Source organism: Hemiscyllium ocellatum, chromosome 7, assembly GCF_020745735.1.
Source record: "Hemiscyllium ocellatum isolate sHemOce1 chromosome 7, sHemOce1.pat.X.cur, whole genome shotgun sequence".
Lineage (NCBI taxonomy): Eukaryota > Metazoa > Chordata > Chondrichthyes > Orectolobiformes > Hemiscylliidae > Hemiscyllium > Hemiscyllium ocellatum.
In genome coordinates, this window is record NC_083407.1 from 43,781,385 (window position 1) to 43,807,929 (window position 26,545).

Consider the following 26,545-nt stretch of genomic DNA (forward strand, 5'->3'; position numbering starts at 1 on the left):
AATGTCCTTGGGGGAGTTTTTGCTACTGCTGTTGGGGAAGTTTTAAACTAATATGGCAGGGGACTGGAAACCAGAGAGAAAACAAGTAGGCAGCCAGGTGGAAACTGAAGATGGAAGAATCATGAAGATAGCATTAATAAGGGGAAGAGTATACATAGAGCAGATGAACGCAAAAGAACTGGTGACCTGAAATGCATTTACCTTAATGCAAAGAGTATAGTGTGTAAGGCAAATGAACTTAGGGCTTGGATTGGTGCCTGGTAGTATGACGTTATTGCAATCGCAGAGACTTGGTTGAAGGAAGGGCATGTTCCAGGATACATACGCTTCAGACAGGAGAGGGAGGGAAGTAAGAGGGGGAGTGGAGTTGCATGGCTAGTCAGGAATGATATCACGGCTGTGCTAAAGGAGGACACTATAGTGGTCTTGAGTAGTGAGGCATTATGGGTGGAGCTCAGAAATAAGAAGGGTACAGTTACACTGTTGGGGCTGTATTATAGGCCGGTAAAAATGAGGACTGCAGGTGCTGGAAACCTGAGTCTGAATTAGAGTGGTGCTGGAAAAGCACAGCAGGTCAGGCAGCATCCAAGGAGCAAAAGCCCTTCATCAGGGATAGAGGTAGGAAGCCTGCAGGGTGGAGAGATAAATGAGAGTGGGTGGGGGGGAAGGGGCTAGAAAGTAGCATAGAGTACAATAGGTGAATGGGGGTGGGGATGGAGGTGATAGGTCAGAGAGGAGAGTGGGGAAAGTAGCAAAGAGTACAATGGGTGAATGGGGGATGGGGATGAAGGTGATCAGTCAGAGACGAGGGTGGAGTGGAGAGGTGGAAAGGATGATAGGCAGGTAGGACAAGTCATGAGGATGGTGCTAGCTGGAAGGTTAGCCAGCAGAGTTTGGTACCAAACAGGACTTACCCCAGTTCCAAACTTCCAACTAGCACCCCATGATCTATCCTACCTGCCTATCTTCCTTTCCACTTATCCACTCCACCCTCCTCTCTGACTAATCACCTTCATCCCCACCCCCATTCACTCATTGTACTCTATGCTACTTTCTCCCCTCCCACCCCCCTCTCATTTATCTCTCCACGCTGCAGGCTTTCTGCCTCTATTCCCAATGAAGGGCTTTTGGCCAAAACATCGATTTTTCTGCTCCTTGGATGCTGTATTACAGGCCTCCCAACAGTGAGCGTGAGGTAGAAGAACAAATAGGTAAAGTCTGGTTGAAGATTTGTAGCTCGGGTGTCCGTTGTTGTGGTTCTGTTCGCCGAGCTGGAAGTTTTTGCTGCAAACGTTTCGTTCCCTGGCTAGGGAACATCATCAGTGCTATTGGAGTCTCCTGTGAAGCACTGCTTTGATGTTTCTTCCGGTATTTATAGTGGTTTGTTCTTGCCGCTTCCGGGTGTCAGTTTCAGCTGTAGTGGTTTGTATATGGGGTCCAGGTCCATGTGTCTGTTAATGGAGTTTGTGGATGAATGCCATGCCTCTAGGAATTCCCTGGCTGTTCTCTGTCTGGCTTGTCCTATGATGGTAGTGTTTTCCCAGTCAAATTCATGTTCCTGGTTGTCTGAGTGTATGGCTACTAGGGATAGCTGGTCGTGTCGTTTTGTGGCTAGCTGATGTTCATGGATGCGGATTGTTAGCTGTCTTCCTGTTTGTCCTATATAGTGTTTTGTGCAGTCCTTGCATGGTATTTTGTAAACTACATTAGTTTGGCTCATGCTGGCTATTGGGTCCTTTGTTCTAGTGAGTTGTTGTCTGAGTGTGGAAGTTGGCTTGTGTGCTGTTATGAGTCCTAAGGGTCGCAGTAGTCTGGCTGTCAGTTCTGAGACGCTCCTGACGTTATGGTAGTGTGGCTAGTCCTTTGGTTGTGGCATGTCCTCGTTCCGTGGTCTATCTCTTAGGCATCTGGTGATAAAGTTGCGTGGGTATCCGTTTTTGACAGAAGAGGCACAACAAACAGTGAGACAAATGGTCGTACCTATGATGATAAGAAAACAACATACACATAACCTCAACACCAAGGAGAGGGAAGCACTGAAAGCACTGAAAAATGACAAGAACATAATCATACTACCGGCAGATAAAGGCAGAATGACGGTCATCTTAGATAAATCAGACTACATCAATAAAGCACAACAACTACTCGCAGACACCAACACCTACCAAATGAAGGATTCCGACCCCACACCACAACTCACCAATAGAATAATCAACACACTAAGGAATCTACAAAAAAACGGACAGATAACCAAAGCGGACCAGCAAAGAATGAAACCTGAAAGCAACAACACCCCCAGATTCTACGGACTACCCAAAGTACACAAACCAGACATCCCACTCAGACCCATAGTATCACTACCAGGGACACCAGCATACAAACTGGCCAAAGAACTACAACAAAAACTGAAACACCTAGTCAGCGGATCCAAACACTCCATACAATCAACACAGGAATTCTTGGACATCATCAGGAATACACACATAGACAAAGAAGAAACCATGGTATCATTCGACGTGATGGCACTGTTCACATCGATTGACAAAACCCTAGCCAGAGAAACAATAGCCAACCTACTGGACATACATAACAGAACACAGGAGGCCGAACCTATCAACAAGGACGGCATACTTAAACTACTAGACCTGTGCCTCACCACACACTTTATATTCAACAATCAGATATACGAACAAATCAACGGAACACCCATGGGATCACCAATCTCGGGACTCCTAGCAGAGGCAGTTATGCAAAGGTTAGAACAAACAGCCCTACCACAAATCCAACCCAAACTCTGGATCAGATACGTCGATGACACCTTTGTAATCATCAAAAACACAGAAATAGAAAAAACACACCAAATCATCAATGCCACACTCACAGGAATACGATTCACGAGAGAAGAGGAAAAGGATAGCCAACTCCCATTCCTAGACGTGTTAGTAGAGAGAACACCCAACGGAGAATTCACCACAAGGGTACACAGGAAACCAACACACACAGACCAAGTCCTAAACTATGAAAGTAACCACCCCAACACACACAAACGAAGCTGCATCAGGACACTATTCAAAAGAGCCACAACACACTGCAGTACACCAGAACTGCGAAAAGAGGAAGAGGAACACCTATACAAGGTATTCGCCAAAAACGGATACCCACACAACTTTATCACCAGATGCCTAAGAGATAGACCACGGAACGAGGACATGCCACAACCAAAAGGACTAGCCACACTACCATACGTCAGGAGCGTCTCAGAACTGACAGCCAGACTACTGCGACCCTTAGGAGTCATAACAGCACACAAGCCAACTTCCACACTCAGACAACTCACTAGAACAAAGGACCCAATAGCCAGCACGAGCCAAACTAACGTAGTTTACAAAATACCATGCAAGGACTGCACAAAACACTATATAGGACAAACAGGAAGACAGCTAACAATCCGCATCCATGAACATCAGCTAGCCACAAAACGACACGACCAGCTATCCCTAGTAGCCATACACTCAGACAACCAGGAATATGAATTTGATTGGGAAAACACTACCATCATAGGACAAGCCAGACAGAGAACAGCCAGGGAATTCCTAGAGGCATGGCATTCATCCACAAACTCCATTAACAGACACATTGACCTGGACCCCATATACAAACCACTACAGCTGAAACTGACACCCGGAAGCGGCAAGAACATCCATCAACAGACACATCGACCTGGACCCCACATACAAACTACTACAGCTGAAACTGACACCCGGAAGCGGCAAGAACAAACCACTATAAATACCGGAAGAAACATCAAAGCAGCGCTTCACAGGAGGCTCCAATAGCACTGATGATGTTCCCTAGCCAGGGAACGAAACGTTTGCAGCAAAAACTTCCAGCTCGGCGAACAGAACCACAACAACAAATAGGTAAAAAGATTATGGAGAGATGTAGAGGCAATAGGGTAGTGGTGATGGGAGATTTTAATTTTCCCAACATTGATTGAGATACACTTAGCTTCAGAGGTCTGGATGGGGTAGAATTTGTAAGAAGCATCCAGAAGGGTTTTCTAGAGCAGTATGTCAATAGTCCGAAAAGGGAAGGGGCCATATTGGACCTGGTATTGGGGAATGAGCCAAGTTGCGGTGGGGGATTTCTTCATTTAGGCAAGTCTAATTCTTGAGCAAATTATACAATGAACGGAAGAACCTTGGGAAAAGTTGATGGGCAGAGGTATCTGGGTGTGCAGGTCCATTGTACCCTGAAGGTTACTGTAGAGGTGGATAGAGTGGTCAGGAAGGCATATGGTATGCTTGTCTTTATTGGATGGGGTATTGAGTATAAGAGCTGGCAAGTCATGTTAAAATTGGTTCGGTCGCATTTAGAATACTGTGCACAGTTCTGGTCGCCACATTACCAAAAGGATGTGGATGCTTTGGAGAGAGTGCAGAGAAAGTTTGAGGATGTTGCCTGGCATGGAAAGTGCTAGCCATGAAGAGAGGTTGAGTAGGTTAGGTTTATTTTTATTAGGAAAAAGGAGATTGAGGGGGGACCTGATTGAGGTTTACAAAATCATGAAGGCTATAGACAGGGTGGATAGAGACCAGCTTTTTTTCCAGGGTGAAGGATTCAATAATAAGAGGTTACGCTTTCAAGGTGAGAGGTGGAAAGTTTAAGGGGATGCACACAGCAAGCACTTTACAAGAGAGTTCTGGGTGTCTGGAACACGTTGCCAGCAGAGCTGGTAGAGCCAGGCATGGTAGATTCAAAATCTGATTGAAGATTTGTAGCTCGGGTATCCGTTGTTGTGGTTCTGCTCGCCGAGCTGGAAGTTTTTGCTGCAAACGTTTCGTTCCCTGGCTAGGGAACATCATCAGTGCTGTTGGAGCCTCGTGTGAAGCGCTGCTTTGATGTTTCTTCCGGTATTTATATTGGTTTGTTCTTGCAGCTTCCGGGTGTCAGTTTCAGCTGCAGTGATTTGTATGTGGGGTCCAGGTCGATGTGTCTGTTGATGGATGTTCTTGCCGTTTAACATGAATTTGACTGGGAAAACACCACTATCATAGGACAAGCCAGACAGAGAACAGCCAGAGAATTCCTAGAAGCATGGCATTCATCCCCAAACTCCATCAACAGACACATTGACCTGGACACCATATACAAACCACTACAGCTGAAACTGACACCCGGAAACGGCAAGAACATCCATCAACAGACACATCGACCTGGACCCCACATACAAATCACTGCAGCTGAAACTGACACCCGGAAGCGGCAAGAACAAACCAATATAAATACCGGAAGAAACATCAAAGCAGCGCTTCACACGAGGCTCCAACAGCACTGATGATGTTCCCTAGCCAGGGAACGAAACGTTTGCAGCAAAAACTTCCAGCTCGGCGAGCAGAACCACAACAATGGTAGATTCATTTAAGAGGATTTGAGCTACAGGGAGAGGCTGAACAGGCTAGGGCTATTTTCCCTGGAGCATCGGAGGCTGAGGGGTGACATTATAGAGGTCTACAAAATTATGAGGGGCATGGATGGCCTAAATAGGCAAAGTCTTTTCCCTGGGGTCAGAGAGTCCAGAACGAGAGGGCAGACGTTTAGGGCAAGAGGGGAAAGATATAAAAGAGACCTCAGGGGCACCGTTTTCACGCAGAGGGTGGTACATGTATGGAATGAGCTGCCAGAGGAAATGGTGGAGTCAATTACAACATTTAAAAGGCATTTGAATGGGGAGATGAATAGGAAAGGTTTGGAGGGATATAGGCCGGTTGCTGGCAGGTGGGACCAGATTGGGTTGGGATATCTGGTCGGCATGGATGGGTTGGACCAACGGGTCCGTTTCCATGCTGTACATCTCTTTGACTCTATGCATCTGGACAGATGCATGAGTAGGTGGGGACCAGAGGGATACAGATGCTTAAGAATTGGGCGACAGGTTTAGACGGTAGATTTGGATCAGCTCAGGCTCGGAGGGCTGAAGGGCTTGTTCCTGGGCTGTAAATTTTCTTTGGCTTTTTTTTTGCATTTTTGTTTGATTTTCTTTCTCTGCCTGAACTAACACCTGCAGCATCAAGGATGGAGATAGGTTTCACTCCTAAAACACTGTTGCTATTACTTATGCTCACCTGCCAAGTGGCACCCTCTGCTTCCTATTCTTTCAAATTGCTGGCAGTCACTGTTCAGTACTTCCGTACTCAATTTGATTCAGACCAAGAAAGCTATGAATGCAATAGTTTTTTTTTCCCTATTTGATTTTCAGATGTCATGGTCTCATGGATCCATTGTTCACATTAAAACTGGATTCTTGATCTTGGCGGGCACCAAGTTGTTAGTGAAACCCATGAGACAATGTTGAAATGCAGTGTACAAAGCCTAACAATTTTTTCAAATTGTTAATGTACAATATTCTTATAGAATATGTATGGTTACCCATATTGTTCCTCCTTTCTAGTTTAAATAGAAGTACAGATAATGCACAAGTTACCTTTATTTCAAGATTCAGAGACTGATATGTTAAGAAATTCTTCCAGATGAATAATTAATTGTGTTTTGCTTTCATTTTCATTCTGTTTCTTTTCTGTGGCTATTTTAGAAACATGAGGCAGTGTCTGAACTCTGGCTTTCTAAACAGGTAAGAAAATATATCGGTTAAAATGGATTCATTTTAAAACCATAATTACTGTTAATTAAATTGATCACCTTGATGTTCAAATTATAATATGACCAGAAATGTGATTAAGGAGAGGGGCACCATTGAAATAAAAGCAGTGAATTCTTGAAATACTACATATATCAATACTGCAACTCAATTGTAAAAGAGCAAAAAAGGAGGGGAGACAATGTCCCAGTGGTATTATCACTGGACTCTTAATCCAGAGACAAAAAGTGTGACACTGGAAAAGTACAGCAGATCAAGCAGCATCCAAGAAGCAGGACAGCTGACGTTTTGGCCTAAGCCCTTCATAATGTTCTGAGGACCCAGGTTCAAATCCTGCCATGGCAGATGGTTGAATTTAAATTCGATAAATATCTGGTATTATGAATCTAATGATGACCATGTGTTGATTGTTGGAAAAGCCCATCTGGTTCACTGATGTCCTTCAGGGAAGGAAACTGCCATCCTTACCTAGTCTAACCTACATGTGACTCCAGATCCACAGTAATGTGGTTGACTCTTAATTGCCTCTGGAAAATTAGGTATGAACAATAAATGCTAGCTAGCCAATGATGCCCTCCTCATGTGAATGAATAAAGAAAACAAATGTCTGTGATTGGGTGGACATTTGGAGAGATTAAATGAAAGGATATAGAATACCATCAGGCAAATGGCAATGGGACAAGTTAAGGAATTAGTGATGAATTCAGAAGAGGACTAAGTGGCAAACAACCAAATCATACAAAATTGCTGCTATCCAATGATAAAGCCACTGAATGTTGAAAAGTGATGGTTAGATTATGTCTTTCTGGAGATTGCCATTAACTGGCAAATGTGTGCTACAAGTATTGCTTGCCACTTGTCACCTCAAACCTGGATATTATGCATCTGCATTTGGACATATACTGGTTTGGTATCTGAGGATTTGCAAATGGTGCTGAATACGGCAGAGATTATGATTTGATATTATGGAACTCCGTGTTGAGCCTAGAAGGATAAAAAGTACTTGATTGAAAGGTGGGTGCTGTTTCTCAAGCTTATGTTCAGCTTCATTGAAACAGTGTAGGAAGCTGAGGGCAGAAATGTCCAAGTGGGAGTTGAGTTGTTTGAATTAAAATGGCAAATAATTAGAAGCGCTGGGTGACTCACAGTTAGTTATATTCAGAGTTTTCAAAAACATTATTTCATATTATGAGGATGTCATTGGCAAGACGTCATTTATGCCCAACTTCAGTTGTCTCTGGTCACTGTGATCTGCTGCAGTTCATGTAGTGAGGCTGTACATATACAAAGTTGTTAAGAAAGATTCCATGATTTTGACCCATCCACGATGAAGAAGTAGTAATATATTTCCATGTCAGAATGGTGTTAGGCTTGGAGGAAAACTTGCAGTTGGTTCTCCTATTTATTGCTGACCTCATCTTTCTAGGCAGTAGAGGCAGCACATTTGGAAGATGGTGTTGAAGGAGACTTGGTGAGTTGCTGCAATACATGTCATTGTTAGTACACATTGCTGCCATTGTGCATTGGCAATGGTGGGACTGAATGTTGAAGAGGGTGCCAATCAAGTGGGCTGCTTTATCCTGTCTTATGTCAGGCCACTTGAGTATTGTAAGAATTGCACTCATCCCAAGTAAGTGAAGAGTATTCCACTCTGTTCTTGACTTGTGCATCTGAATGTTGGATAGGCTTTCAAGAGTTAGGTGAATTACTCACCCCAAAATTCCTAGCTTCTGACCTACTTCTGCAGCCACAGTATTTATTTGGAAATTCCAGTCAGTTTCTGATCAGTCAGTCGCATGCCTCAGGATGGTGGTAGTGTAGGATTCAGCAATGGTAAAGCCACTGAATTTTGAAGAGTGATGATTAGATTCTCTCTCTGAAAATGGCCATTGGCTGGCACTTGTGTGCTACAAGTGTTGCTTGCCACTTGTCAGCACAAACTTGGATATTATGCAAGTCTTTCTGCATTTGGACATGTTCTGGTTCGATATCTGAGGATTTGCAAATGGTGCTAAATATTTATGCAATATCAGGAAATTACCATACGTCTGACCTTATGATGGAAGGCAAGTCATTGACGAAGCTACTGTAAATGATCGTGCCCAGGATACTACCCTGAGGGTCTCTTGGAGACTTGTCCTAGGATTGAGATGATTGACCTCCAGAATCTCAAGTATTTTCTTTTCTGTTCAGTATGATTCCAACCAAAACCAGAGATTTCCCCAATTCCCATCGACTCCAATGCTGCCAGAGCTCCTTGATGCCACACTTGGTCAAATGCAGCCTTGAAGTCAAGAATAATCATTCTCACCTGACATTGGGAATTCAGCTGTTTTGCTCAAGATTATAATGAGATAAAGAACTAAGTAGGCCTGGTGGAACCCAAACTGACTATCAGTGAGCAGGTTCTTGTGGAGCAAATGCTACTGATTGCCTGTCAATGACACATTCTATTTTGCTAATGATCAAGAGTTGCCTGATGGGGTAATAAATGATAAGGTTGCATTTCTCCTGATTTTCATGGATAAGACATATCTGAGCAATTGTCAACATTGCCCGCTACTAACAAGTTGCAGTTACACTGGTACATCTTGGGGAGGGCTGCTGAAAGGTTATCAGACCTGACTAAGTTTGCAGCGTCCAATGCAATTTCTTGGAATATTGAGGTGAATGGGTGGAAAATGGACATTTGTGATTTTTGAATGCCTGAAGATGATGCACACAGCATTTCTGGCTGAAGATTGTTGCAAATGCTTCATCCTTGTTTTCTGCATTGATATATGGGATGGGGCTATCCAGAGGTAGGGGAAGGGGCGTCTTGGATCCAGAACTGGAGCAGGAATATTGGGTCTGGAACAGGGAAAGAAGTGGGTCAGGTCTGAGTAGGTGAAGAGGAGGTCAGATTTGAATGATTGCGGGAAGGGTAGAGATTTGTTCTAGTGGCAGGATCTAGAGAAGTGGAATAGAGTGGGAGTTGTGTCTGAAATAGGAGAAGAGCAGGTCATGTGTCAGGATGAATTGGGCTGTCAGGTCAGGGTCTGGGGGGTGTAATGAATATGAGGAGGTCTTTTCTCGTGGAGAAGAGGCCTGGTAGAGGAAGGTGGTGTGGTCAGTGTGATAGTTACTCAGGGGTCAAATGAGGTATTTATTAATCTAGCTTTTCCTGAATAATTATTTACTAAATTGAAAATCCTGACCAAAGTGGAAAGTTTTGCTAGCAAACATGGACCGTCAAAGCCACGGTACTGTGTGTTCCTATTGAACTCAGCGGAATGGTCACTACCAGTATGAGGTTTGTAACTTTGTCCACACTAGACATCTTAAAGCCATTTGTGACAAGACACTAATCACACCGTGGTAATATAATATCCCTGTTTTTATTATCATCATAATTTTCCAACTGGTCTATAATTAACAAAGATAACCCTGGTAATTATAGACCAGTAAGCCTTACTTCGGTTGTAGGTAAAGTGTTGAAAAGGATTATAAGAGATAGGATTTCTCATCATCTATAAGGAAATAAATTGATTAGGGATTGTCAACACAGTTTTGTGAAGTGTAGGTCATGCCTCACAAATCTTATTGAGTTCTCGAGAAGATAACCAAACAGGTGGATGAGGGTAAAGTGGTTGATATGGTATATATGGATTTCAGTAAGGCGTTTGATCAGGTTCCCCACAGTAAGTTATTGCACAAAATGCAGGGGCATGGGATTGAGGATGATTTTAATAGTTTGGATCAGAAATTGGCAAGCTTAAAGAAGGCAGAGGATGGTGGTTGATGGGAAATGTTCATTCTGGAGTTCAGTTCCTAGTGGTATGCTGCAAGGATCTGTTTTGGAGCCACTGCTGCTTGTCATTTTTAAAAATGATTTGCACGAGGACGTAGAAGAATGGGTTAGTAAATTTGCTGTTGACATGAGGGTTGGTGGAGTTGTGGACAGTGCCGAATGATGTTGTAGGTTACAGCGAGACATAGATAGGCTAAAGAGTCATTGAGATGTACAGCATGGAAACAGACCCTTCGGTCCAATCTATCTGTGCCAACCAGATATCCCAACCCAATCTAGTCCCACCTACTAGCACACGGCCCATATCCCTCCAAATCCTTCCTGTTCATATACCCATCCAAATGCCTCTTAAATGTTGCAATTGTACCAGCCTCCACCACTGGCAGCTCATTCCATACACGCACCACCCTCTGGGTGAAAAAGTTGCCCCTTAGGTCCCTTTTATATATCAATCCTCTCTCACCCTAAACCTATGTCCTCTAGTTCTGGACTCCCCCACCACAGGGAAAAGACTTTGTCTATTTATCCTATCCATGCCCCTTATAATTTTGTAAACCTCTGTAAGGTCACCCCTTAGCCTCCGACGCTCCAGGGAAAACAGTTCCAGCCTGTTCAACCTCTCCCCAAAGCTCAAATCCTCCAACCCTGGCAATATCCTTGTAAATCTTTTCTGAACCCTTTCAAATTTCACAACATCTTTCCAACAGGAAGGAGACCAGAATTGCACGCAGTATTCAAACAGTGGCCTAACCAATGTCCAGTATAACCGCAACATGACATCCCAACTCCTGTACTCAATGCTCTGACCAGTAAAAGAAAGCATACCAAACACCTTCACTATCCTATCTACCTGTAACTCCACTTTCGAGGAGCTATGAACCTGCACTCTAAGGTCTCCTTGTTCAGCAACACTCTCGAGGACCTTACCATTAAGTGTATAAGTCCTGCAAAGATTTGCTTTCCCAAAATGCAGCACCTTGCACTTATCTGAATTGAACTCCATCTGCCACTTCTTGGTCCTTGGCCTATCTGATTAAGATCCTGTTGTAATCTGAGGTAACCTTCTTCACTGTCAACTACACCTCCAATTTTGGTGTCATCTGCAAACTTACTAACTGTACCTGTTATGCCTGCATCCAAATCATTTATGTAAATGATGAGGTGATTCACTTTGGAAGGAGTAACAGGAATACAGAGTATTGGGCTAATGGTAAAATTCTTGGTAGTATGGATGAGTAGACATAAATTCCTGAAAGTTACCACCCAGGTTGATAGGGTTGTTCAGAAGGCATACGATGTGTTCGCCTTTATTAATAGAGGGATTGCTTTTCGGAGCCATGAGATCATGTTGCAGCTGTACAAACTCTGGTGCGGCCGCACTTGGAGTATTATACACAGTTCTGTTCGCTGCATTGTAGGAAGGATGTGGTAACATAGGAAAGGATGCAGAGGAGATTTACCATGATGCTGCCTGGTGTGGAGGGAAGTTCTTATGAGGAAAGACTGAGGGGCTTGAGACTGTTTTCATTAAAGAGAAGAAAGTTGAGAGGTAAACTAATGGAGATATATAAGGTGATCAGAGGATTATATAGGGTGGACAGTGAGAACCTTTTTCCTCAAATGGTGATGGCTAGCATGACGGGACATAGCTTTAATTAAGGGCTGATAGGTATAGGACAGATGTCAGAAGTTGTTTCTTTAATCAGCGAATAGTAAGGGCATTGGACGCCGTGCCTGCAACAGTAGTAGATTCAACAACTTTAAGGGCATTAAAATAATCATTGAATAAACATATGAATGATAATAGAATAGTGTTGGTTAGATGGACGTCAGATTAGTTTCACAGGTCCAAGAAACATCAAGAGCCAAAGAGCCTGTACTGCGCTGTAATGTTCTATGTTCTATGTTCTAACTGTGATGGCAGAAGTTGACAGGTTTGCACCAAAGTCACACTGGACACACACATCAGTATCCCTATGCTGAATGAATCATGCCCACGAGCTTACACAGTTGCAAGTGAGGAAACAGTTGACCACATGACATAAACTGTTACATGTACATACACAACAAGTACAATTTACTTTTTTTAACACTATTTTCTCTGTCGGTCAGATGAGAATTTATCTAAGTGGTCTGGGTCTCAACAACTTGCAGTCTGTCTAAAATTTGACTATTTGACCATTTAATTGTTGGATGTAAAAACACAACAGTAGATCAGCTGCCTGTCTGGTTGATCCAATTGGGTGTCTTTTTGCACATGATGGAACATAAAGTTGAGCAACATCTGAATTGGATGGCTCAATTCCATCTAGCGATAAAAGACCCATGTCTTTGTCTTCAATTACGTCTGAAAATGTGTTGCTGGAAAAGCGCAGCAGGTCAGGCAGCATCCGAGGAGCAGGTGAATCGACGTTTCGGGCATGAAGAAGGGCTCATGACCGAAACGTCGATTCTCCTGCTCCTCGGATGCTGCCTGACCTGCGCTTTTCCAGCAACACACTTTCAGCTCTGATCGCCGGCATCTGCAGTCCTCACTTTCTCCTTTGTCTTCAATTAACCTAGTTTGTAGTTTATCTCTTTCAAACTTCTGATTTTATTCATTTTTAAAGTCCATGAAATATTCTGAAGTTTCTTTCTGTCTACGTCCAGGTATGGGGAAAGCCACAAGTTTTTGAACTGTTTCCACATCTTGGATATTATACAAAGATCAAACATTTGTAGATCTCTTGTGTAGGACCAAATAAGAATTGGAAATGAGCAGCCACATCTGTAAGATGTATATGTTTGAATCCTGAGGAGTAAATCAAATAGTTAATATTTTGCCATCTTTATAAAAACAGTATTCTCCACACATAATTCTCAAGCAGAGTGTCAATAATATAAACATAAATAAAATTATTCTAATGTCTAACATAACACAGTGACATCATATATCTGGCATTATGCAGGGAGTTGAGCAAAATGTGATGTTACACAAAGGAACATTCCATTTAACACTTTACAACAAGTTAATTGATCTATTTTCCAAAAAGAAACAATGCTTCATCTGGAAATTATTTAGTAGGATTTTAATTTTTGCACTTAAACAACTTGTACATAACTTCTAATTCACCAATAGATTTTATTTCTTTATTTTGTGTTTGTCTATGTATTTTCTAAAACATACCAGGGCCATAAAAAGAAAGCAAAACATTGTGAATGCTGGAAATCTGAAACTGAAGCTGAAAATGCAAGAAGATGTCAGCACCTGTGGAGAAAGAAACTAACTAACCATTTCAGATTTGTGGTCATGCAACAGAACTGGAAAAAATTAAGATTTAACAGATGTTAAGCAAAAATAGGTAAAAGAAAGGGACAGATAGAGAGAAGAGATTTAAAAACAGGGAAAATCAATGATGGTGGCAATGTAGCAGGGAATTGATGATTAAAGAAATGATTGTGCAAGGTTAAGTGATAGGTAACGAGTGAAATAAAGAAATGAAGATGTGTGGAGAAAGCATTGCAGAACTATGGCAATAGTTAACATAGAAGATGACAGCGCAGTACAGGCCCTTCGGCCCTCGATGTTGCCCCGCCATCATACTAATCTGAAGCCCATCCTACCTACACTATTCCATGTACTTCCATATGCCTGTCCAATGATGACTTAAATACTCTTAAACTTGGCAAATCTACTACCATTGCAGGCAAAGCATTCCATACCCTTACTACTCTCTGAGCAAAGAAACTACCTCTGACATCTGGCTTATACCTATCTCCCTCACTTTAAAGTTGTGTCCCCTCGTGTTAACTGTCCCCATACTTGGAAAAAGGCTCTCCCTGTCCACCCTATCTAACCTTCTGATTATCTTGTATGTCTCTATTAAGTCACCTCTCAATCTTATTCTCTCTAACGAGAACAGCCTCCAGGCCCTCAGCCTTTCCTCGTAAGACATTCCTTCTAAGCCCTCATCTAGGTCATTTATAAAAATGACGAACAGCAGTGGACCCAACACCGACTATTGCGGTATGCCACTAGTAACTGGACACCAAGATGAACATGTTCCATCAGCTACAACCCTCTGTTTTCTTTCAGCCAGCCAATTATTGATCCAAACTGCTATGTTTCCCACAAACCCATTCCTCCGCATTTTGTATAATAACCTACTGTGGGGAACCTTATCGAATGCCTTGCTGAAATCCATATACACCACATTAACCAGTTTACTCTCATCTACCTGTTTGGTCAATTTGTCAAAAAACTCAATAAGATTCGTTAGGCATGACCTACCCTTCACAAAATCGTGCTGATTGTCCCTGATCAGATTATTCTTTTCCCGATGGTTGTAAATCCTATCTCTTATAACCTTTTTCAACACTTTACCAACAACTGAAGTGAGACTCACTGGTCTATAATTCCCAGGGTTGTCTCTACTACCCTTTTTGAACAAGGGAACTACATTTGCTATCCTCCAGTCCTTAGGCACTATTCCTGTAGACAATGATGATTTGAAGATCAATGCCAAAGGCTCAGCAATCTCTTCCCTTGTTTCCCAGAGGATCCTAGGATAGATCCCATCCGACCCAGGGAATTTTCACACTCTGCAGTATTTCTAATACCTCTTCCTTGAGAACCTCAATCTCTTCTAGTCTAGATGCAAGTATCTCTGTATCTTCCTCACCAACATTTTCATTTTCTATAGTGAACACTGTCGAAAAATATTTATTTAGTGCTTCCCCTATCTCGTCTGACTCCACGCACAACTTCCCACTATTATCCTTAATTAGCCCTAATTTAACTCTTGTCATTCTTTTATTCCTGACATAATTATGGAAAGCCTTAGAGTTAACCCTGATTCTATCCGCCAACAACTTCTCATGTCTCCTCCTGGCTCTCCTGAGCTCTCTTTCCTAATTTCCTTGTAACCCTCAAGCGCCCTAACTGAGCTTTCACATTTTGTCCTAACGTAAGCCTTCCTCTTCTTCTTGACCAGGGATTCCATTTCCTTAGTAAACAAAGGCTCACGCGTTCTATATCTTTCTCCCTGCCTGACAGGTACATACTCTACTAGGACACACAGGAGCTTTTCCTTGAATAAGCTCCACGTCTTTAATGTGTTCATCCCCTGCAGTTTCCTTCCCCATTCTATGCTTCCTAAATCTTTCCTAATTGCATCATAATTTCCCTTCCCCCAGCTGTAACTCTTGCTCAGTGGAGTACACCTATCCCTTTCCGTCACTAAAGTAAACCTGACAGAATTGTGATCGCTGTCTCTAAAGTGCTCGCCTACTTCCAAATCTAACACTTGGCCAGGCTTGTTACCCAGTACTAAATCTAAAGTAGCTTCGCCCCTTGTAGGCCTGTCTACATACTGTGTCAGGAAGCCTTCCTGCACACATTGGACAAAAACTGACCCATCTATAGTACTTGTACTGTAGTGATCCCAGTCAATATTTGGATAGTTGAAGTCCCCCATGACAACTACCCTGCCTCTCTCACTCCTATCGAGAATCATCTTTGCTATCCTTTCCTCGACATCTCTGGGACTACTCGGAGGCCTGTAGAAATCTCCCAGCATGGTGACTTCTTCTTTCCTGTTTCTAACTTCAGCCCATACTACCTCAGTTAACAAGTCCCCAAACATCCTTTCTACAACTGTAATATTGTCCCTGATCAACAATTCCACACCTCGCCCTCTTTTACCATCTTCTCTGTTCTTACTGAAACATCTGAATCCCGGAACCTGCAACAGCCATTCCTGTCCCTGCTCTATCCATGTCTCCGTAATGGCCACAACATCGAAGTCCCAGGTAACAACCCCCCTGCCAGTTCACCCACTTTATTTCGGATGCGCCCTCGTGTTGAAATACTTCAAACCAGGTTCTCACTTGCCAGGGTCAGATACTTGATTTTGGAACTCCCTACTCTCATCCTCTTCTGTACCTGTCCTACAATTTTGGTTCCCATCCCCCTGCTGTATTAGTTTAAATCCACCTTAATAGCTTTAGCAAATTTCCCACCCAGGATATTGGTACCCCTCTGGTTTAGATGAAGACCATCCTACTTGTAGAGGTCCCACCTACCCCAGAAAGAGCTCCAATTATCCAAAAACCTGAAACACTCCATCCTGCACCATCCCTATAGCCACGTATTCAACTCCTTTCTCTTCCTATTCGTCACCTCACGCAACCACGCAAATGTAAACTTACCCTTCCCAGAAGTCCTTTGCTCACTCCTCCCTTGCTGGCCTGAAGGTAAGAAGTTTAAATATACTCACCGACCTTCCCGACAATCACCTCCCACCAACATCACCTCCTCCCAGCTCCCACCTCTCGCTGCTCTGAACTATGAACAGCATGATTGTCCAAAAAAATTTTGAACAATGACCTGAAAATGTAAACTTGATAGTGAGCCCAGAAGACTAAAATGCCTATTTGAAAGATGTGTCATTGTTCCTGACGAATCCCATGTTTCTTTAGAATGAAGGTTTGCTGCCTCTGAACATTGTGGATGATTGATTTGAAAGAATGGTTTGAAAAGAAAATTGGGTGGAGAATTGAAGGAATTAAGCTTGCAAGATTATGGGAACAGAATGGAAGAATTTGACTAATCAGATGAATCTGTGGAAAGTCAATATGGACTCGATGGGCCAACTGGTTTTCTTCTGCACAGTGAATGACTTTATGACTTTGTTGTAACCTTGTCTTCAATAGCAACTGTGAAAGGAGGGCACCAAGCAGAGGAACTTAAGCAGATGAGTGATCCTCTCAGAAGGAAGAGAGTTTTGTCTGACAGGTAAAGCCCACATGAAGAGAAGAAGAGACAAAAATATGCAAAGGTCCCCATTGTATGATCTCTTGACACTATGAAGGCAGAAAGAGGTATGTCTGGTCAGATAATCCATTGGCCAAAGAGTTGGAAACCGGACAGAGTCAGAAGACCAGCACTTGAAGAATGGTTTTGAGATTATAGCATCTCGGGACCTGAGCACAAGGAAGTATACAGCATTTGTGATGGAAAACTATGTATGAAAACCATCCAGAAATATTGGGAAATGGTATGGATATTCAAAGAAATTCATGGTGGATCTTTGAGACAAGTTTCTGGGTACCAATAATATGATACGGCTACAGTAGAAGCTTTCTGAGTACAATCAAGCCAAAGAAGAGGACCTGGCCCTTGAAGCTGTGAAAGTTGTGCAATCCCATCATCCTCCCAGACCCCTCCTTCAAGTCAATTAAGGAAAGGAAGTTGTTGAAATGCTTAGCAGAGGCAATGAGGGCCCGGAACATCTAGTCAGCATCGAGGAAGCTTACTAGTGAAAAAAACAGTAAAATAGACTTATGACAAAAGATAACCATCCAGTAAAAATAACTTCTGCAAAAATCTTTGGAGGAGGTGTCATCTGTTGCTCACCAAGTCCATACACCTCCCTGATAGCCCTTGTAAGAAGGAAAGATGGAAAACTGAAGATCTATGTCAATTAACAGCACTCAATGCAAAGACTCATAAGAATGGATTTTAATGCTTCATCTGGAAAGTATTTAATCGAATTATTGTTTTTGCACTGAAACAATTCATGTACATAAAATCTATTGGTTATTTCTTACTCTCTATCTAGGATTTAGCAAGTGTTAGAAGTTTTCAGATTATTTCTGTAGTCTTGACTTATTCACTTCTAAGCAGCTACCCATCATTGAACAAAGCATTCAAACATATGTTATGGACCAAACCCAACCCCCTCAAAATATATTCAGAAGATAGCTTAGACCCTAATGTTTTCTTATTTTAAAGATAAATGTAAGGAGTTGCATTCCAGATGTAATTGAACAGGTCAAACTACTCAACTTTAAGCAAAACATGCTCTATTTTTATACTACGTTTAAATCACAGACATAATGAAAAGAAAAGAATTGACTTAACTGTAACTCTCTCAAAATGCTAAACAAAATTATATTTCTACTAATTAACTGTTCCAATATAGCAACATCCCATAAACACACCCTTGGCAAAGGCAAAATCAGAAAATTAGATTGTCTCAAATGCTCTTCTCACAGCAGGAAGAGAGCCCCAGCTTTTAGGTGTAACAGAGAGCAAATTAAGAACTACCAAGTGCAACTTTAAGATCTCAGCAATTGTTGAAAGCTAATCTTGGTTCTCTGGGAACTTGACCCCACCCATTTCTCTGTTTCTACTGTTCCAACTATTAAAAAAAATCCCATATCCTCACGAGCTGTTTACTTTATTGACTTAGAGCAGACACTTCGTACCCCTATCTAAACTTTTCTTCAAACAAAAAGGACAAAATATACTTCTTAAAACCATAGTATTGTCACGGATAACATTCTGAATGTGGACTAGAGGATTTACTGAATACACGAGAGTATCATTTTGGGTTCGATGATACCCTTGCTATTTTAGGAATGGTGCTGTCATACGGTCAAGGGCAAAAAAAGGATGGTTAATGTTCATGTCAGTTACTGTTTTAAGTCAAATGGGAGGAGACCCTTCAAAGATTGAACACCATATTAGCCTGCATTGCAAGTTTAACTTGAAAGTCACACCAGAGAAATGCTAACTTCACTGGACTAAAGTATGGTACCTTGGACATTGTTGTCAAGAAATGTACTAATCCAGACAGTTGGGAAATGTGAACAATGCACAGAGGAAACCACATTGGATACTGCGGAACATTACTACATGGTTATGCATAGTTGGTCACCCACTCCATGATTTGCTGATAAGATCATAGCTTGCTGAAGGAGACGGGAAGAAACTTCATGGAAGTATCACAGGGAGTAGAACTCTGCTGAATGAATATACTTTTTGCTCTCCTGTCATGACATTAAACTTTAAATTCCCATAGCTGTTATTTAAAGAGGACTACATCTGTTCGACCAGACAAATGGCTATGGATGTAAATACACTGGCTGTCAAGAAAGATAGAGAGTGTCACACCTGATAAGGTATTAAGAAAACTTCAAAGTAGTGCAGTTCAAAGGGAAAAATACACTGCAAACTGAAATATAGTCATCTGTCAGTTTCTCAGACTGTGAACATGATAGTTTTAAAAAAGTCATAGCAGTCTGGGCAAGAGACATATTGCATTTCCTCCTTCAAGAGTATGTAGGGACAGGGGTTAAGAGTGAACTTCAAAGCTATTCTGTGCATGTCAATAGCTTGACATCCTCATGTGTGAACAAGTGTGTTGTGAAGTCTCTGTCTTAAGAGAAACCATGAAATATCCTTGTAGTTCAGGTAAAGAAAGAAAAATGGCTTACGTCATTCTGAGTAATGATTGCTTTCAAATGTTGTACAGAACCAGTATATAAGAATTTCAATCAATCTGAAAAGCCAAGAGTCTCAAAAATAACATGTTCAATGACCAATATTAATTCTATCAGTTACATCCAGTGAAATGGCCACAATATTCAACTGTTCTGTCCTCATGAACAATCCAGAGACTGACCTGTAGAGCTTTTGATGTGTTTTTTGCACTCCTTTCTGATTGCTAATCTGTTAGAATATATGTTGCATTATTCTTTCTTCTCACCTATAATAACTATTAAATTGTTATGAAGTTAAAGGCAGGCATTGTACCTTTAAGAGAGAATGAATGCTCTTTTGTACTGAGAGCTTACAAGCATCTGTCATATGAATAACTAGCTGTCTTAGTGCGTCCTGGAAATTTGAAAATATGTAACATTTGACTGTGAAATAGATACCTGAGTTGGTTGCTGTGTTGACAACAATTTAAATTTAAAGTATGCCCCAGGATGCTAAAACCCAATCGTGTTTAAATTTATTGTTTTCCCAACACGAACCAATGAGACAATCTGATGTTTTTGCAGTATTAACAAAAATCCCCAGGATGCTAAAACCCAATCAAGTTTGAATTTATTGTTTTTCCCAACATCGAACCAACCAGACGATCTGATTTTTTTATGGTTTAAAGTAAACAGGCATTTCGAAAATCAGAATAACTGCCATCAAGAGAGTAACTGCCATTGACAAAGACTGTCATTCAAATTAACTCCCAATATCAAGGGTGCCTTTTCATATGAAACATCTTTACATTAAAAGGCAGAAGATGACCCAGGGAGATCTTAAGCCAATAGGGGGAAAAACACCAGAGACAACAGCCACTATTGTATTGAAATTAAGTTGATGCAATTTTAATAATTGTGTTCATCGGAACAGTATATTGTTATAGAGTTGGAGGCAGATAATAGGCAGTTAAGAGAAAGGGGAGCTTAGAGTTGTGAATAGTTGTTGTATAATGTTCACTTTTAAATTTAAGGAATAAACTGATATCATTTTCTTTAAATAGTGGAATTTGGGAGTTTTCTGTCACTTATATTTTAACAGATTATGAGACCAGGTGAGATTTTCTGGGTATTTGTTTCAATTAACAGAAGGCCATTGACATGTCGTAATAGCGTCGGGGCTCGGGTCCATGATTTAGACAGGTTTAGACAGATCCAGTCTGAGAGTTGGACAGAATTAAACAGATCTAGGGTACAAAAGATCCTAGAAGATTTAAACATTTGCTGATTAGTCTCCTAGATCTTTAAATATAAGGTAGGTGAGACAATTTGTTTAATATTGGTTACATGTGGTTGGTTCAATTAAAAGTGAGAGAAATGGCTCTTAAGATTGTTGAAAAGGTTCTAGGGTTTGAAAATGATTCCCAAATTTGCCAAGAAAGTTTAGAAAGACAGAAGAAGGCCATATTATTAGAATAATAATATCAGGTATATCATGTGAGTATGTTGAAATCTTGTTATAATAGAGAGAGGGAACTGAAGCAACAGGTGTAAGCTATTGCCCCGCAAAGTGAAGAATCAAATCCAGATGTCGTGGAGTTTGATGTACCACAAAATATGTTAAACAATGAGGAAATCCTTGAAAGTGGGTTAGGTTAGTGAATTATCTGTCTCAGGAGCAAACCAGTTGAAAGATTTGTTACAGCAGTATGAGAACATTTGCAGGAATAAGATGGGGAGAGCTAATAATATTGTGCAAGAGTTGGAAGTAGGAAATGCTGTTCCAATAAAACAAAGCCACACAGATCCAGAAGGAAATGGATGTGATGCTTAACGAAGATATCATCGAACCAAGTCAGAGTGAGTGAGTTTGCCAATTGTGTTAGTTCCCAAATCTGACAGGACTCAACAATTTTGCGTGGACTATCTGAAGGTCAGTGTCATGACAAAATTGGACTCCTACCCAATACCAAGATTGGAGGACTGTACAGAAAAAGTTGGACAAGCCAGTTACATCCCAAAGTTGGACATACTGCGTGGTTATTGCAGGGACCTTTATCAGAGAAAGCAAAATAAGTTTCTGTGTTTATAACCCCAAATGGGCTATATCAATTCAAAGTGATGCCATTTAGAATAAAGAACACACTGGCCACATTCCAAAGGCTCAAGTACAGATTGTGGCTGGGTTAACAAACTGTGCTATTTATCTGGATGATGTAGCGATCTTTAACGAATCATGGAAAGATCACATGGTACAGTTGGCAGAACTCTTTGAGCAATTATGAGAAGCAAAACTGGTAATAAACTTAAAGAAAACAGAATTTGTGAAGGAAGAGGTGATGTTTTTGGGACATAACATCAGTCATAGAGACATAGAGATGTGTAGCATAGAACCAGACCCTTCAGTCCAACTTGTCCATACCGACCAGATATCCCAACCCAATCTACGAAGATCCTAGCAGATTTTAACATTTGCCAATTAGTGTCCTAGATCTTTACATAAAACGTGGGTGAGACAATTTGTTTAATATTGGTTACTTGTGGTTGGTTAAATTAAAAATGAGAGAAATGGCTCTGAGGATTGCTCTAGGTCTTGGGCTTTGAAGATGATTCCCAAATCTGCCAAGAAAGTTTAGAAAGACAGAAGAAGGCCATACTTTTAGAATTAGCAAATACCTAAGAATTGGGACTTACTGCGTGGTTATTGGCAGGTACCTTTATCAGGCAAACTCACTGCTTTTAATTTATGAGAACCTGGTTAAATTGGTTCTTTTAATACATGAATTAATTTGTCTGGAAGAAAAATTAATTGTTGCCACAACCGAGAGGGCAGATGAATAAGGAAGGAAGCTGGTTCTTTCTTCCTCATCCAGCTTGATAATGGAATTACAACCTAGGGAACCTGGTTTGGTCATAATACCCACAAGCTGAAACTTATCTGACCACCTATCCTTCATGACCCAGATTTCCATCTCCCTTTCAGACTGGAAACCAATGTTGTTTCCTTGGCTTGGGAATGGTGTTGTCACAGGTTCAAAGGCTGAAATGAATGATTAATACTTATGTTAGTTATTGTCATAAACCACTTTTGAGGAACATACAGAATTGCTCTAGTATGAAACTTCAACTTTTATCTTTGATTTGGGCCATTTCCCAAAATTGCAGAGACATTCTGGTCAGTGCAGAGTTTGAAGTGTTTACAGACAATCAGCCACCTTCAATCATGCGCAAGGTTTGGAGATACAGGGACCCAATGGGCTTACTCAGTTTCAGTTCCAGGTCAGGTACAGGTCAGGAAGATTTAATACAAATGCTGATATCTTTATTTTGAAAACTGACTGCAAGAGGAAATCCACCCCTGCCCAGTTAGAGGAGGCTGTGACTGATGCTGTACCTCTGTTCCAAAGTCAAATTTAGCATTCTGACCCTGAATCCTATGAAAATCACACCAAGATTCAGCAAAATAAGACCAAAGCACCTTTGAATGAGATCCTAATCACATAGGCAGGTAGAGCCAGGTAAGACTTTCCCTTTGATCTTGAAAGAGTACATCAGACAGCTTCACTATTTGACATGGGTATCAGTAGACTGTACAACTACTGAAAGGCCCAACATTCACCAACTCCAAACCAGCTAAAGAAGGCATCCAAACAGGTATGAAACTATTGAGATGCTTGAAGAGGATCAGGAAAGAGAATGGAACACACTATCATCTATTTCATGATGTTGAGAGAGGTGTGAAGCAATTCATGCTTCCCAACAGCCTGAAGTATTAAGTGTTGGTAACATTTCATGATCAAGCAGAAATTCAAACAATGGAAAAGGTGACTGTGCTGACCTGTGAGCAATATTACTGTCCAGGAAGACTGCTGATATTGATGACTACTGCCTAAGTTGTGAGGGATGTACATTGGCTAAATAGACAAGTACCTTCACACCAGCATGAAATCTTCGTTTGTCAAGAGATCTCTACAGGCATTTGTTGTGGATTTTATGAACCTTTATCCCAGGCATAAAATGACTGAGCATTTCCCTTCTGCACTCAAACTTTTTCACCATGTTCACACAAGCCATTTCCACCCATGGCCTGAAAGTTTTCTGTTTTAATGTTTCATGTTGGATTCAAAGTGATCAGGTTCACAACGGAAAGAGAAAGATCTTACAAGAGCTTTAGAAGATATTTGTTATTCTCAGCAGCTGCTCCATTCCCTATCATCCAGATGTTAACACATTCTATGAACTATTCAACTGTACTCCACATGTCCATCTGCACACCTTGCCTCTTGATAGTAGACAAAAGGGACCTCAGAATCATTGAGACGTGGTTTAAACTTACAACTGGATGAAGAAATCATTTTACTGTCTGTCTCTCTATCCGTTGGAAACACAGAAACACAGTAAACCAGTTGCCCAAAGTGCACTTTTCGGTTCCCTAACTTAGACTTTGGGTCCAAATGTAGCTCACTGAATTAAAAGGAGCACAAGAAAATTGTTGTATCATCTGGCAGGGCTATTTGAGGTACTGGATGATTGGAACATATTCAGATTATCTTTACTTCAGTGATAATGTCTATAAGATACTTGAGAAAGATCCTGGAAAAATGAAATGATATTGCTGATAATAACTTTTAATAAGACTTAATAAAAATCTAAAGTTGTAATGCTTCCATAAAATCTTCCATAAAACAGGTTCCAATTTTCTTTCAAGTTGTATTTTGGTATTGAATTATGCTTTGACTTTGCGTTTTTGCTTTGGTGGGGGGGTTGGGCATCATTAAGGAAGTGTTTTATGTTTAACCTGTGTTGGTCAACCTGTGAATTCAGTACATGTGTGCAATTGATTCTTGAAGTATACTGAAAGAGGAAGAGGTTATTCAAATATGCAGTCAACTGGATAGGAGAAGGCTCCAACAGGACACAGGCAGAAATGTGGCAGTTTGAATTTATTGTAAAGAAGTGTAAATTATTATCGTTTTCAAGGAAATATGAAGAAAGGCAATATAAACTAAGTGGTCCATTTTTAAAGGAGGTACATGTACAAGAAAGGAGCTTCCTGCTGATGCACAGATACAAAATCTTTGAAGTTGCACTCAAATTGATAAGGCCATTAAAAACATATGAGAGTCCTGTGCTTTATTAACTATCACATGTCCAATTCTGGCAGTGCACATCAGGACAAACTTGGAAACAAAGCAAAGGAGATTTACTAGAATGCTGCCAGAAATGAGGGGCATCAGTATCAAACCAGATTGCAGAAGCTATTATTCATCTTCTTAAAGAAGAAAAGTTTGATGGGAGATTTAATAGTACTGCTCAGAATTACGATGAGTGAATAGAAAGACTGACAGGAAAGTTGGTAACCAGGGAACAAAGATTTGGCATTAAATCAAGGAAAGAATGAGTGTTTGTTTTTATTTTGTAGAGAGCTGATTTAGACTAAAATGCATTTCCTGAAAAGGTAGTAAAACAACCACAATAGCAATTTTTGTGGAAAGGAAAATATTGCAGGGTTTTGAGACAGAGCAGGAGTGTGGGACTAATTGACTAGTCCTTTAAAAAGAACACAGTGAACCATAGAGTCAACAAGATTTTCAGCATGGAAACAGACCCTTCGATTCATCTCATTTGTGCCAACCTGATATCCTAAATAAGCCTAGACCCATTTGCCAGCATTTGGCCAATATCCCTCTAAACCCTTCCTATTCATGTACTCATCCAGATGCCTTTTAAATTCTGTAATTGTACCAGCCTCTACCCCTACCTCTGACAGCTCATTCCATACACGCTCCACCCTCTGCACAAAAAAGTTGCCCTTTAAATCATTTTAAAAATCTTTCCCCATCACCTTAAATCTATGCCCTCTAATTTTGGACTCCTCCACCAGAGGGGAATCATGATTTTATAAACCTCTATAAGGTCACCCCTCAACCTCTGATGCTCCAGGAAAAATAGCTGCAGTCTATTCAGCCTCTTCCTTATAGCTCAAGCCCTACAATCCTGGCAATATCCTTGTAAATCTTTTCTGAACCCTTTCAAGTTTCACAACATTCTTCCTGTAGCAGGGAGATCAGAATTGCACACAGTATGCCAACAGTGGTCTAACCATTGTCCTGTACAGCCATAACATGACCTCCCAACTACTGTGAGAAAGTGAGGTCTGCAGATGCTGGAGATCAGAGTAGAAGGGTGTGGTACCAGAAAAGCACAGCCAGTCAGGCAGCATCCGAAGAGCAGGAGGATTGATGTTTCGGACATAAGCCCTTCATCATTCCTAATGAAGGACTTATGCCCAAAACGTCGATTCTCCTGCTCCTCGGATGGTTGTCTAACTGGCTGTGCTTTTTCAGCACCACACTCTTCGACCCCCAATTCCTATACTCACTGCACTAGCCAATAAAGGCAAGCATAAAAAACTCCTTCAATATTCTATCAACTTGCAACTCCACTTCCAAGGAACTATAAACCTGCACTCCAAGGTTTCTTTGTTCAGCAAAACTCCCCAGGCCCTTACCTTTAAGTGTATAAGTCATGCCCTGATTTGCCTTTCCAAACTATAACACCTCACATTTATCTAAGTTAAACCCCATCTGCTGCTCCTCTGTCCATTGGTCCATCTGATCAAGATCCCTTTGTACTCTGAGGTAACCTTCCTCACTGTCCACTACACCTCAAACTTTGGTGTCATCTGCAAACTTATTGACCATAACCCCAATGTTCACATCCATCTCATTTATATAAATGACAAAAAGCAGTGGACCTAGCACCGATCCTTGTGACACAGGCCTCCAGTCTGGAAAGCAACCCTCCACCATCAGCCTCTGTCTTCTACCTTCAAGCAGGTTTTATCCAAA

General features: G+C 41.3%; 1 protein-coding gene across 2 annotated transcripts in view; it reads left to right on the plus strand.

The window, feature by feature from the left end:
- LOC132817060 (inactive dipeptidyl peptidase 10-like) overlaps window positions 1–26,545 on the plus strand; it is a 924,305-nt gene that overhangs the window by 777,289 nt on the left and 120,471 nt on the right. For both annotated transcript variants that reach the window (XM_060827148.1, XM_060827149.1), the window contains one exon: window positions 6,593–6,631. In XM_060827148.1, coding sequence (XP_060683131.1) covers window positions 6,593–6,631 — 39 coding nt within the window. The remainder of the gene's footprint in view (window positions 1–6,592; window positions 6,632–26,545) is intronic.